The sequence below is a fragment of the Phyllostomus hastatus genome, unplaced genomic scaffold (assembly GCF_019186645.2).
Source record: "Phyllostomus hastatus isolate PE091 unplaced genomic scaffold, TTU_PhHast_1.1 phas_contig_210, whole genome shotgun sequence".
NCBI lineage: Eukaryota > Metazoa > Chordata > Mammalia > Chiroptera > Phyllostomidae > Phyllostomus > Phyllostomus hastatus.
Genome location: NW_025333737.1, coordinates 37540512 through 37554394, shown reverse-complemented (window position 1 = coordinate 37554394; position 13883 = coordinate 37540512). Strand labels below are relative to the sequence as shown.

Genomic DNA, 13883 nt, shown 5'->3' with positions numbered 1-13883 from the left:
TTCGTCAGCAAAGGGGTGCTGGCCTCTGCGGGCCCGAACTCGGTCCCCCTCTCGGGCCAGCAGCCAAACGCCACAGGGACTTCCTGTTTCCTGCCTCCGAGGAGGTCGGTGATAGTGGCCTCTGATTAGACTTGGAAATAAAAGCCCGTGTTTACACTTCCATCCCTCCTCCTCCTCCCCCCGCCCCCCCCCACCCCGCGATGGCCGCTCAGCGACGAGGCCTGCACCAGCGGCCAGCTGGTGGTCGCCAGCCGGGAGAGTCAGTACAAGGTGCTCCACTTCCACCGCGGCGGCCTGGACAAGCTGGCGGACGTGTTCCAGCAGTGGAAGTACTGCGCCGAGACCCGCCTCCGGGACCAGGTAGCCGCCGAGGCCCCGCCCACCTCCGGCAGGGTCCCCGCTCCCTGCTCCGTCCCGAGGCCTGGCGGTGGGCTGCGACCCCCCGAGGGTGCCGGGAGCCGATCGGGCAGCCACTCCGGGTAGGAAACAAGTGCCCAGGGCTGCCGGTAATGCCAGCGCCTTGCGCTCGCAAAGTCCTGTTTTGACAAGGCTTCCCGCCATATTTTGCTCAGGCTCCGTACGAATGTAATAAGCGCTCTTTAATTATTTGTTTAAGATGCTGTATGTGCTTATTAGAAATGGGGCCGGCTGGAAACCCCCCCTCCTTCCCACCGAGCCTCCTGCTGGCTTCCCTTATTACAGTAGCCTGGCTTTTCCCCACACCGAACAACCTTTGATTTCTGAATTAAATGTCAGCTGCAGTTTTGCCCTGGATTCGTGACTGCCCGTGGAGACAGCCTGACAGGCGGGCTCCCCGCCCGCCGAACAGCGACCCCTTTGTACGCGGCCAATCACATGTAATTTATTGCAGGCCCTTCCGGCAGAGACAGAGGGAAGTTGGGCCCAACGAGGCATTAATTCCATTTTGCGGCTGGGGGTCGAGGGAGAGTGGGGGGCGGGGGCAGGCGGTGGGTGGGAGCCAGCCAGCCAGGGAGCCAGGCGGGGGCCGGGGAAGCAACGTGTGGACGATGAAGGTATTTTCATTTTAATTGCGTGTGATGACGGCTGCCACCCAGGGGTTTGCGTGCAGGGGAGAGGCCCCTCTCTCCCTTCAGGAGAGTGGGAGCGGCTTTCCCAGCGCCCCCCTACCCCAAGAGCATCGCGGGCCTGGACCCCCGGGGCTGCGCACTCATCTCTCCCCTGTCCCCCTGTCCAGCAGGTCGCCGACGAGAAGACGTGCATGAAGTTCTCCATCCGACGCCCCAAACTGCCCTCCTCCGAGACGCACCCCGAGGAGAGCATGTACCGCAGGCTGGACGTCTCCGCCTGGCTGCGCCACCTGAACGAGCTGGGCCAGGTGGAGGAAGAGTACAAGCTGCGCAAGGTGAGGCCGCCCGCAGGGTGGAGCCGGGCCCGGGGGCGGGGCCACCTCGGTGGGGCGGGGCCACCTGGGCGGGGCGGGGCTGGTCCCCTCCCTTGCGGAGCTACACGCCCGAGGTAGCAATCCCAGCCTCCTCCGCCTTCGCGGGGTGCGGGCGTCCCGCCTCCGCCCGTCTGGAAGAGCGCGCGGTGAAATGCAGCCCGTCCAAACCCGCGGATTAGGCCGTGACGTGGGAACCACACGTTCCCCGAGCGCCACCCCGGGGGGGCATTGACATTGAAATGAGCCTGGCGGCGTCCTGTATGGGAATGGAGGGCCCGCTCTTTCCCCTTCCAAACAAGTGCAAATTGCGGCCGCCGAATCAAGGCATCAGTTGTCAGAAGGCGCAGCCCAGCCACGGAAACACCGCCCTCCCGGGCTCTGGGGGCGCTCCGAGCCGCCCTCTGCCGGCCCCTCCCCAACCGTGGCCGCTTCCTCCAGGCCATTTTCTTCGGCGGCATTGATGTGTCCATCCGCGGGGAGGTCTGGCCCTTCCTGCTGCGGTATTACAGCCCCGAGTCCACGTCGGAGGAGCGAGAGGCGCTGCGGGCGCAGAAGCGGAGGGAGTACGCCGAGATCCAGCAGAAAAGGTAGCCGCCCGAGCGCGGGGGAGGGGCCCTCGGAAAGGCGACGGGAGGGGCAAGTCAGCGTCGATGGGTCCCACCGTCTCTTTCCAGAATGTTCTCCCCAGACTGTGATTGCCGTCATTAGCCCAGGCCCCCTTTGGCTCACATGTCACAGTTTTAGCATTCTTTTCAGCAGAATTGGCCAGGCACTGGGGGGACGGGGGGCGGCAGCTCAGGGGTCCTGCGGGAGCCAGGACCGCTGAGGTCCATCTGGGCCTGGTAGGTCCCTGGGCTGCGGTCAGCTCCCCTCCTGGGGCCGAGCTGGTGCTGGGCATCGCCTCGGGGACTCCCACCCACCCCCTGGAGTCAGCAGTGAGACCAAAGGGAGGGTCCCCAGTTCCCATCCAGGGTAGCAGTGGGGAGGGAGGGCGTGCACATGCCACTCGCTGACCCCGGTGGGCGCCGGCGGCGGGCGCAGGCTCTCCATGGCCCCGGAGGAGCACAAGGCCTTCTGGCGGAACGTGCAGTTCACCGTGGACAAGGACGTGGTGCGGACGGATCGCAGCAACCAGTTCTTCCGCGGCGAAGGCAATCCCAACGTGGAGCGCATGAGGTGCGCCCCCCGCCCCACCCCGTACCCCTCCGGCCTCGGGTGACCCTCTGGGAGAGGATGCGCAGTCTGCAGCTCCTGGGCCAGGCGGGGGTTCGCACAGTCACCCCAGAAGCAGAAAATCTTTAGGTACTTTAGACGGCTTCTCCCAACCCCCTGCGGCCATAGTGTCCCGGGGAAGCCCGCAGGTCTCTCCCAAGGGTGCCGGCAAAGCCACCACCCCCTGGGCGTCCACCCGGGCCTTGCTTGGGTCACAAGAACTAGGGCAGAGCCTGCCTGAGTGTCTCCCAGTGGGTGGTCCTCCGGGCGATAAAGCCACACCACTGGGGGCTGGCATCTCTGACATTCTGCTGCTGCCTGACAAATAATTGCACAAAATTAGCAGCCCATAAAAATGTGCCTGCCGACCCCCCCTTTGTCACAGGCAGCCAACCATTAAGGAAATCAGTCCCACGCTCTCCCTGCCTCCCCCCCACTCACTCAAGGTCGGTGAGTGGCTAATTGCAGGCCATTACCCTTCCTGAGGCTTGGAGACGGTGCCCCTGGGGTCGAGGCAAAGGACAGGGGTTCGGGCAGCCTGGGGTCTCCAGCCCGGGGTTCTGTGGGCCCCAGGCAACATGCCACTGTCAGGACAGCGAGGGTGGGTGTGTCGTGGTCACCCTCACGGACCACCTGCTCTCTGGGCTGCGCCGCCAGGAGGATCCTGTTGAACTACGCGGTGTACAACCCGGCCATCGGCTACTCCCAGGGCATGTCGGACCTGGTGGCGCCCATCCTGGCCGAGGTCCTGGACGAATCGGACACCTTCTGGTGCTTCGTGGGCCTGATGCAGAACACGATCTTCGTCAGCTCCCCTCGGGATGAGGACATGGAGAAGCAGCTGGTGAGGCTGCCTTTGGGGACGTGGGTGGGGTGGTCTTGGCGGCTGTGTGCGGCCTGGCTGCTGTGGGTCCGCAGGAAAGCCGGGGGCGGGTGCCATCGATGGGGTGCAGGGACTTAGCCCGGGGCCTCTGGGGAAGAGCCGTGTGCTGCTCCCCGGTCCCAGGGTGCCTGCTCTCACCCCCACCCCGCACTCCCAGCAGGCCCAGAGGCTGGGCGGCACCGGGCCCTCCCTGGTGGCTCTCGCCTCCTGCACGCGGCAGCCCAGCCCCGGGTCCCCAGGGCTCCTGAAGCCACCCGGAGGCCCACTGGACAGTGGTCACACACTCCCTCCCAAGGGCACCGGCCTTCCCTGCAGAGCCCGGGCAGTGCCCTTTGCTCCACGGCCTCCTGTGACCCGCACAGGCCAGGCAGCGCTGAATGCTGGGGGCGGGGGGCAGGCGAAGCCCGAGAAGGCACCTGAGGGTTCCAAGTCCCGGCCGCTGGCAGGCACTGGGGTACGGCCTCGGCTCCCCAGTTGTGGAGAGAGCGGACAGGGAAGGGAGGGTGCTGGGAGCCGGAGGGGGTTGGGTGGGGGATACGGATGGGGAGTAAGGCAGGTGGGCAGGTCGACTCCACTGCGCAGGGGTCAGGCCCCGGACGCGGCCGAGACTTGGCTGCCCAGTGTGTCCTGGGCAGGGGCCCTGCGTGCCAGGTCACATTGGGCCACGGGTGTCACGAGCAGTGGGACTCGGCGTCCTGGCAAGGAGCTCGTCCCGCCAAGGCCCGCTGGGGCCACTGAACTCTGCGGCTGGGAGAGGAGGACACAGCAGAGGGTCTGAGCCAGGGTGGCCAGGAGCAGGGGGGTGTGGACGGGATGGCGAGGGCACCTGGGTGGGGGCTCGGGGGCGCCTGTGTGAGGAGGGCTCCGCCACATTTTCGGGCCGGACCCTGCCGTGGGCCCCAAGTTGGAGAAAGTGCCCAGTGGGGATGGACCCGCAGGCCGGGTCCTGTCTCCAAGGAGAGGGAAGAGGGGCTGCCTGTGTGGGAGGGGCCAGTGAGTCACTGAGCCCCGCCCCCAAGCCCTGCTGCTGTGATCCCGAGAGCCCTTGACGCTGGCCCGGCGGGCTCCCCTCTCCGCTTCACGTGAGGTCAGGTTTCCGTGGTACCTGGGGAGCCAGTTACAGGTCTGACACCACTGGCCCCCAATGCACTCGGAAAGCACGTGGCCCTGTGACACGTTACCCGCTGGAGACTGGTTTTCCAGTGGCGCTGGCGAGGTCAGCGGCCCCAGCCAGACGCTGCTGCAGCCAGCCACAATCGCGTCCCACGTCACGGGGTGCGGACCTCAAGTGCAGGACTGGCGTGTGCTGGGGCTCTGCTCTGTGTCAGCCCCAGGGGATGAGGGGACTTCAAGGTCTGAGTGGAAGGCGGTTGGGCCCTGGGTTCCCAGGAAGGAGGGGGTGTCAGAATCAGCCCCCCCCCCAGGGTGGCTGCAGCCTGGGGGTCTTCCCAGCAGAGAGCTCTTGTCGGCCCACCGTCCACCTGGGCCATAGCACGGCCCCCCGGCACAGCGGTCTCCAATCCGGGGCAAACCGGTAAAGACGGGCGTGGGTTCGAAGTGAGCAGGTGTAGACACACCGCCCCGCGTGGCCCGGTGCTCAGCACTCACTTGGGCGGTGTTCCGGGGCGGGGCGGCCCGAGGAGGGCCCCGGGGGCAGCGGCCCCGGCCTCGGGGCTGACCGGATGGGTCTGCTTCACCGCAGCTGTACCTGCGGGAGCTGCTGCGGCTGATGCACCCGCGCTTCTACCAGCACCTGGCCTCGCTGGGCGAGGACGGCCTGCAGATGCTCTTCTGCCACCGCTGGCTGCTGCTCTGCTTCAAGCGCGAGTTCCCCGAGGCCGAGGCGCTGCGCGTCTGGGAGGCCTGCTGGGCCCACTACCAGGTGAGGGGGCGCCGCCGAGGGGAGGGGCGGCCAGGACCGGGCCCCGGAGTGGGCGTCGCCATGCCTCGCCCCGCCTTCCGAGGGAGGCCGGGGGCCAGCGTAACCGTGCACCTCCTCGGGGGGTCCCCGTCCGCTGAAAGCCCCAGGTGGGCCCCTCACACTGCTGCCGCCCCCCCTCCGCCCCGCCGCGCTGGCTGCAGACCTGCAGCTCGCCTCCCAAGGAGCTGACACTGAGGCGAGCCACCCGCTGGCCGCCCTCATTACTGCCTTCCGGCGCGCAGCTCGCCGCTGTCACATCCAATCAGCGTGAAGGACATTTCCGGGGGCCAGGCAGGCCCACCCCCGCAGCCCGGGAGGCTGGCGTCCGCGGGCCGGAGCAGGTGCCCGCCCACCTTCTGCCCTCGGGACGGCTGGGAGAGAACCCGCGGCAGCCCTGCTTCCCCGCCAGAGTGCCCAGGGCCCGCCGCCCCCCCACCCCCACGCAGTCAGGGCGATTTCCCCGGGACGCCCTCGGCGCTCAATGTCTCCCCGGCAAGTCCCCCGGGAGCCCAGTGCTGACCCTGTCACACGGCTTTAACGCCCAAACGAGCGACGAGCTGACGATGCTGGAGGAGAGGCGAGTCCCTTCCCATCCGTCAGCCTTTAACACGGAACGGGTTTGACGCCTGACGCATCGGGAGGGGGCTGCACCCTCTCTGCGCGCCCCGCCCCCACTGCGGCCGCCCTCGCAGCTTGGACTCCACCACCCGCAGGGACGGGTGGGGTGTCCGCCAGCTCCACCCGCAGGTTCAGGGGGATGTCCCCCCCCACCCCGTCAGGACGGGCACCGGCTGGGGCGGTCCAGACCCACCACGTGTTTCCCCTGATCACTCCTGGTCTGCACGGCCTCTCGGCCCGCAACACGGCCCCCCGCGGTGCATCACGTTTGGGCTGATGTTACCAGTAAACCCTGAGCTCCGCCCAAGAGGCGGGGCCGTTTCTCACTGAAACTTCCTCACTGTCGTCCGGTAAAAATTCCTGGGGGAGCCCCCCCAACCACCCACCCCCCCACCCCCCGGGACATCTCTCTTGGCTTGAGGTCCACAATTCAAGTTCACATCATTGTCCGACTTGAGACAAAATTTAGCCACATTGCCTCCTCTCTCGGATCCATTAGGGTAGTGGGGGCACGCTGCTGCTTCATCAGGGGCGAGCTCCAGGGACGGGGGGCGGGTGTCACCATGGGCAGTGTCTTTAACCATTTAGGCAGTGACCCCGGAGACAGAACAGCTCGGTGCTGAGCCTGTGCTGCTCGCCGGCCTCCGGGGCTAGACCACCCGGGGCCGTGCCCCAGGCCCGCAGCTAGTCCTGCCCTGGTGTCCAGCCGGATTGAGGGCGAGTGGCCCCCTTTCCGCCCCACCGACCGTCCTCTCTGAGAGGGGCCGGCACCCCCCTTCCTGGAACCCCCTGCCGTCTTCCCCCGCCCACCGGAGTTCACGCAGCCGCAGGAGGCGCGATCTGAGCCCACAGGAGACCGTGGCGGGCAGTTCCGGGGACGGGCCGGCCGCCGGGGGTGGGGGGAGCTCTCCAGGGCTCGTGGGGCGTCTGCGGCCGTGACGACAGCCCGCCCGCACCGCGGGCTCCACCTGGCCGAGTGTGGGTCCCTGGGCGGTCGGCACCGGGAGACTAAACACAGGCTTCCCGGAGCTCCTCGTCCTTCCTCTGCTCCCGGAAACGCGCTGGAATCAAAGTCCACACGCCCGCAGAGCGTCCGGGCCGTGGAGCAGGCAGGATGCACCGGGGTCAAGATCAAGTGCAGGCTTCCTGCAGTTGGCCGGCATTGCCACTCCTCAGAGTGGGGGGGGGACCAGCAGGGGGCTGCGGGCTCGCTCCATGAGGACCTTCTCCCCCTTTCTCAGCAGCGAGCCTGAGAGTCGTCGAGGGGGTGGGGGGATCAGCCCGGGGTTTCGGTGGGTGGCCGCCACAGGCCCCTTCTCGCTGGCTCGTTGCCCCGGCTCCTGGAGCGTGCGGTCACCCGGCCTCTGCACCCGCTGTGGCTGAAGACTGTCACCTACGTCCAAACGCGCACCCGCCCGCCTTCAGAGGAAGGGTGTTCTGTGCTCCCCAGACAGCGAGCACCCACAGGGCCGCCCAGGAGTGTCCCAGAAACCCGTGGGAGGCCAGGGCCAATGTCGTCCCCTCCTTGGGTGTCACGGCGGCCTGTGGGTGCTGACCGTCACGGGCCCTGGCGCTGGCCCTTGCAGGCCGGGGAACTGAGGACAGACTGGGGCGTGTGGCCCCGCCTGCACCCCCGCACTCGGCCCCCGCCTGCAGCCAGGGCCCCCCCCCCGCCCGGCCAGGTCAGGGGCCCGACCTGAACCCCCCCATCCCCGCCCCTCAGACGGACTACTTCCACCTCTTCATCTGCGTGGCCATCGTGGCCATCTACGGGGACGACGTCATCGAGCAGCAGCTGGCCACCGACCAGATGCTCCTGCACTTCGGAAACCTGGCCATGCACATGAACGGGGAGCTGGTGCTCCGCAAGGTCAGCGGCTGGCCCCGCCCCCGCCCCGACAGGCCCCGCCCCCAAGTTACAGAGCCCCGCCTCCCCGCAGGCCCCACCTAGACCGCAGGCCCCAGGTGCAGGGAGCTCCCCACCTGGGCCCGGCCATCAGCACCCGTGGCCGCGGCCTGGGCCAGCCTGCGGGTTCCTCAGCACCATCGCCCACGTGGCCGTGCCCCTAGAGCCTCACTCCCCGCGGGACTGAACAGATGACCCGGGGCGTTAGACGCTTTCCCCGCCGTGGGGCACCCCACACGCAGCCCAGAGCCAGGAAGGCAGAGGCAGGCTGAGGGGAGCCCGGCGCGCCCGCGGGTGGGAGCCCTGGCTGCGCGTGCTCTCGGGCCGCTGGCTGTCCCCTCCCTCTCCTCATGGCCCGTCCCCGGTCCCCTCTGTCCGCAGGCGAGGAGTTTGCTCTACCAGTTCCGCCTCCTGCCCCGGGTCCCCTGCAGCCTGCACGACCTGTGTAAGCTGTGCGGGCCCGGCATGTGGGACAGCGGCTACATACCCGCCGTGGAGTGCACGGGCCACCACCCGGGGTCGGAGGGCTGTCCCTACGGGGGCACAGTGGAGCCGCCCTCGCCCAAGGCCCCCGGGGAATGCAAGAAGGGCCCGAAGACGCCCCGGGAAGGCTTTGGCTTCCGCAGATAGGTCGGGCCCCTGGCGCCGGACGAGGATTCAGGGGACCTCACCGCGGGTCCCAAGCATGTGGGAGGGGGTGGGGATGGGCGTGGATGGGACGGGGGATGGTCGAAACGTGAGGAGAACACCTTCGAGCGACGTGAGGGGGACACTTTCATATTATGACGGCGGAAGCAGAGTCCGGAGGCGAGAGAAGGAAGTCCCGACAGCCACCCAGAGAAGAGCCGGCTCCCGAGAAACAGTGGGACCGGAACGCACAGCCCCTCCGCCCGGAGACGTGGCGGCTGGCTCCTCGTGGCGCCCTCCTCCGATGCACCCCAGCGAGGCCCAGGGTGTCCCCCGGCCCTGTTCACACACAGATGTGGGGCGCTGCCCGGCAGGGACAGGAAAAGCGGGTCCGGTTCACCCACCAGCGCCCGCGGATGCAGCAGCACAGGAGAGGGGTCCCCTCCAGGCCCAGATACATCGGGGCGAGCTGGACACCCCTCTCGGCCAGGCCTGGCTCCCTGCACCAGCCAGCTGCTTCCCGCAGCTTGTCCAGCGGCGGCGGCAGCCCCAATGTGACGACACCTGCCCCCACAGGAAAAATGACCGACTGGTTTCAGGATAGGGAGGTGTGGTCTGTGGGGGGGGGGATGAGAAGCTGGGGGCTTCCACGCACACTGTCCGTGCAAACATTGGACACCCTGGTTTGTGAAGCAAGCCACCTGCCCATGAGCTGAGCCAAGAGGCGTTGGTGATGCTGGCTTCCTCCCAAGCTGAGGAGTTTCTACGTGAGGTTCTTCGATGTTAAGGTCAACTTCACCAAATGTGGCAAACTGTGGGGGGGGGGGGCGCGGATGGGCGAGGGTGTGTGTACACGCGCGTGTGCAGAGCCCTCGAGAGAATCAGCTTGTTGGGGGCCAGGGTTAGTGTAGTCGCAGACGGACCAGGACAGAGGCACTTGGAGGTGGCGAGGTGGTGGGATGCAGGAGGGACCGCAGTCCGGGACCCTCCACTCCAGGGGAGGAGGCGGGCCCTCCCAGCTGGCCATCCCTCCTCCATGAGGCTGGGACGTGGGCGGACCAAGGCAGGCCAGGCCACGTGCACGGAACACCGCTTCCTGGACAGCTGGGAGCAAGGGCGCCCGAACCCTCCAGCCCCTCTTCTGGGGAGGAGGCGCCGTGACGTGAGGTCATGGGGCCACAGCTGCACCTGAGAGCTTCCCAGCCAGCATTCCAGCAGGAAGGGGGAAGGTTCCAGCAGGAAGGGGGAGAGCAGCCTCCTCTCCTCTGACTCTGTGACGTGAGCCCACGTGAGCCCCCAGGCAAGGGGACCAGTCCTTCCAAGTTCCTGGTCCCTTCACCCAAGAGCCTTTTGGGGAGACCACCGTGGGTCCCCACCCATGCCCAGATCCTGGGGTGCTGACCATGCTGATCTGGCGGCAGGGGTCCTGACTGGGTGGGGGTGGCCCTCCACTTTGCCGCTGTTCCACACGGCCCCCGATTCATGGTGGAGTTGGATGACACCAACCAGGCACCACCCTTGTAGTGTTTCCCCTGGAAACTACGTCCTCACCACTGGGGCCTCAGCTCCCCTGGGCCACAGCCGCGCTGCTGAGCGGCCCCAGGGCCTGGAGGCCTCGCTCTGCATGCACCTGTCTGCCACCCGCGTCTGCGGCCCGCGGGCTGGGCTGGGCCATTCAGGTCTGGGCTGGGCTAGCTGCCGTGTCGGGGGTCAGCCTGCTGTGGAGCCCCGGAGGGGTGCCCGCCAGAGTCCAGGTCAGACCCGGCTCTGCTCCGTGTCTCCGCACCTGTCCTGCAGGCTACCTTGGGCCGAGGCAGAGGCGCGGGCCTTTCCGAGCCTCGGCAGAAGCCACGCCGGCTGCCATGCCCCTGGCCAAAGCGAGTCACAAGGGGTGGGAACAGACCATCTGTTTCCGTAGTGAGAGGGGCCGTGTGGTGACCCAGCAAGCCTGGGGATTCGGGAAGGGCGGAGGACCCGGGCGGTCGATACAGCCTCGCCGATATCAGGAGGTGGTGACCCAAGTCACGATTTTGGACCGTCCCTTCTTCGTCTGAGGAGGCAGGACTCCCCCTGGAGAGGAAGAGGCTGCCCTCCGACCCCGGGCTGAGGGTCCTGCGTTGCCGTGCAATCAATACCTTGTGCCTTTGGGCTGCTGGTGGTGGGGGGATTGTGCAGGGATCCCCTCGTCTGGAGAGTCCTGGCACAAAGCTTTTATCCCGCATCTCCCGGCCCCTCGCCCCACAGCTCCCCAAGATCCAGTACCGAGTGCCACCTCGACCCTCTATGGGCCCCGGGGGGAAGGGGGGCCACCTCTCAGAGCAGCCGGGAGCTCGGATGCCCTGGCTGCGTGGGCCGGGGAAGGCCCGCCCGCCAGGATGCCGTCGTCTGGATGCAATTAGAGAAAAGCAGCCGAAAGCCCGAGGCAGCTGCCGCCCAGCACCGTTCCCGGCCGCGCACGCATCAGGGTGATAATTCAGTCATTAGCCGCCCGGCCTCGCCAGCGCCCGCACGTGCGGGCGGCGGCGTAATCAGCCCGCGCCGCGGCTCTCCACGATGCTGCTTATTTAACCCATTTTTTAAAATGACACTTAGTGCTGTTGGCTGGCGTGTGTGCAAGCACATGCCTAAGTCCCCCCGCGCTGGTGTCGGTGCCGACGCCGCGGGTGTCCCCAGGCCTCCGGGGCGCCGCTGATGCGTGGCTGCTGGCTGGGAGGGGCCCAGCCTGGGAGGGGAGGAGGAAGCCGGGCCCCTTGGGGTGGAGGACGCACACACAGGTGGTGGGGTTGGGGTCCTGTGGGCGCTCGGGGATCTGGGCTGGGGAGGGGACCGTGCATACTCACCCGAGGTTTCGGGCCCAAGTCCAGCCGGGGAGAACCGGAACCGGCAGCCCTGGGAGTCGTCCCGAGCCCGTTGGGGAGGGCGGACTGGGCAGGGAGGGGCCGGCCCACGCCTGCAGGGGGAGGGGCAGCCCCGTGCTGGCCCGCGTGGCCACGTGCCTCAGGGTGGCGGTGTCTGAACCCAAGACCCCGACCACGTGTCCTCGGAGTTTTCCGTAGGAGCCCCGCCCGAGGCCCCTCGGGGACGGGCGGCTGGACGGGACGAACGTGCAGGGCCTGGAACATGGGCTTCCCCGGGCTGCAGGGCCGTGGCTGGCAGCGGTGGCCCCACGCCAGCCTTCGACGGGCGGACGCAGGAAGTGGGGCCACGGCTGGAGCGTGGCGGGGCAGGAGGGGGGCACCCTCGGTGTTTGGAGGTTCCCCCAGGCTCTCTCCTCAGCCCCGGTTTGGGAGGAGTAACTTGAGGGGCGGCCCCCTGGGTGACGGGAACCTGCCCCCCAGCGGTGCTCATGGGGAACCTCTCCCTCCACCCCACCTCCCCTCCCCCTGCAGGGAGGCTGGAGAGGACCCCGGGGCACCTGGTTTCGGGGTGCAGCCTGGGCCAGAGGCTCGCCCAGAGTGGCCTTTGGGCTGTGCCAGGGCCACAGCGAAGGAGCCCACTGGTCCAGCCTGAGGCTGGCCACGTCCCCCGGACACCCTGGGGACCAGTCAGCGCGGGGGCAGTTAGCCCCGTGCGTCTTGTCCAGGCAGCACAGAGTCCCTACCAGCGAGAGCATCTGTCCCTGCTCGGAGGGACACACCGGAACTAGCAGCTCCCCCTCCCCCACAAAGTTGCGGAGCTGCAGGGCACCCCCCCGCCCCCCGTAGGGGCCACGCAGCACTGTGTTTCAGGACGACACTTCCCCGGGGGTCAGGAACCCGGTTCCGGCCCTGCCCCCACCCCTCCCTGTGCCTGACCCGCCACCACCCGAGCCTCAGTTCCTTTGCCCGTGGAGGGGGCGGGGACTCCCCCCTCAGGAGACGGCCACGGGGACTCCGGGTGAAAGCTGCAGGAGGCTTACCTGGCCCCTGGGACCTCACCTGCCACTCAGGGAAGAGACCACTGACCTTGGCCTTCAGCGACCTTGACCAAGAAAGGTGTCCTGCTCAGGGCTCAAGAGCTCCCTTCTGCGAGGTGCCTCTCTGCACCCCTGTCCTGTGCCACGTTCACCCTTTGCCACCCCACTCCCGGCCACGAAGAAAAATCGACCACGAGCCCTGACCTCGGCGCCACGCCAGGTGCGTGTCGGTGTGAACACGGCCCCCAGGGCTCCGGAGCAGGGATTCAGCGTGTGTGATCCGGGCTCGTCCGCGGTGTGAGGACCACCTGGGCCGGGCTCTGGTTCCCTGGGCCTCCAGGGGAGGGGGGGGCAGGGGAGGGCGGGGCCCGCAGACCGCAGGCAGGCGGCCGGCCTCCGGGGCTTTTCCTGAGAAGGTTCAGGCTCGAAGCAAGATCAAGTCGTGTGGCCGTCTCCTCTCCTGCGTCTCGCTCAAAGAGGACAAGCCCGTGCTGTCTGAGGGGCAGTTTCGTGACAGTTCCACCACCACCAAGACGTTGCCCGTGTCTGTGGTGAGCGATTCCTTCTGTGTGTTTCATTTGTAAGCACGACCACCTGCCGGTTGGGCCCTGCCCCAGGCCCCGGCCAGACACCGTGACCCCCGCTGGCCGCGGCCCGGCCATGCTTCCGGCCCTCACGGGTCCCACCGCAAAGAGAATAAAAAATGTTAAAAGCAGACATGTGTTCTGGGGCCTCCGGGAGACCACCTGGCGGGTCCGTCGGGTCAGGACCCAGCAGGCTCTGGTGCCGGGCAAAGAGGACCCCCTGGGAGAGCCAGGGCTGTAGTTCCTGGGTGGGTGGGTGGGTGGGGGAGCGAATGGAACTGGTGGGGGGCAGGGGTCCTCGGGGACTGGGGAGCCGGCAGGGCTGGCCCCTGGCAGGTAGAAGCCTGGCCTGTGGAGCCCCCGGGCACTTGGCTTGGAGGGCCGGGGTGGGGGTGAGGCCCAGTGCCCCCGCCATGGAGGCGTGGACGGAGAATTCACAGGACACAGGGAAGAGCCTTGGACCCCAGCCGCAGGCCCGAGACTGGGACACGCGGTGTTTCAGGGAGACTCCGCCCTCAGGAAGAACAGGGTCGAGAGCTCTTTGAAGGAGGCGGACGAGAGGCACTGGCCTTGTGGGGGGGGGGCGGGGGGGAGTCAGAGGAAGAAGTCCAGTATCGGCTCCTCGGGAGCCCCCACAGCATGTTGCAGGGACGCGGACACCCCAGTATTGCAGCCAGGGCAGCGCTGGGTCCCAGTTCTGCTGGGGCACCGGGTGGCGGGCTCCCAGGGCCTCGGCACCCTCTGCCTGCACGGGGAGGGGGGACCGTGCAGCCTCCCACTGTCCACACCCCTGGGGACCTCATGTTCACAGGGT

General features: G+C 67.9%; 1 protein-coding gene across 3 annotated transcripts in view; it reads left to right on the top strand.

Annotated features, from left to right (window-relative positions):
• Nucleotides 1-13200, top strand: part of TBC1D16 (TBC1 domain family member 16) — a 57965-nt gene extending 44765 nt beyond the window's left edge. For 2 of the 3 annotated variants that reach the window (XM_045835900.1, XM_045835898.1), the window contains 8 exons: nt 213-360; nt 1217-1384; nt 1862-2010; nt 2465-2599; nt 3293-3479; nt 5221-5400; nt 7781-7927; nt 8345-13200. In XM_045835900.1, coding sequence (XP_045691856.1) covers nt 213-360; nt 1217-1384; nt 1862-2010; nt 2465-2599; nt 3293-3479; nt 5221-5400; nt 7781-7927; nt 8345-8593 — 1363 coding nt within the window. In that variant the 3' untranslated portion in view covers nt 8594-13200. The remainder of the gene's footprint in view (nt 1-212; nt 361-1216; nt 1385-1861; nt 2011-2464; nt 2600-3292; nt 3480-5220; nt 5401-7780; nt 7928-8344) is intronic. The other variant, XM_045835899.1, reaches the window with a different exon arrangement.
• Nucleotides 13201-13883: the final 683 nt, after the last annotated feature.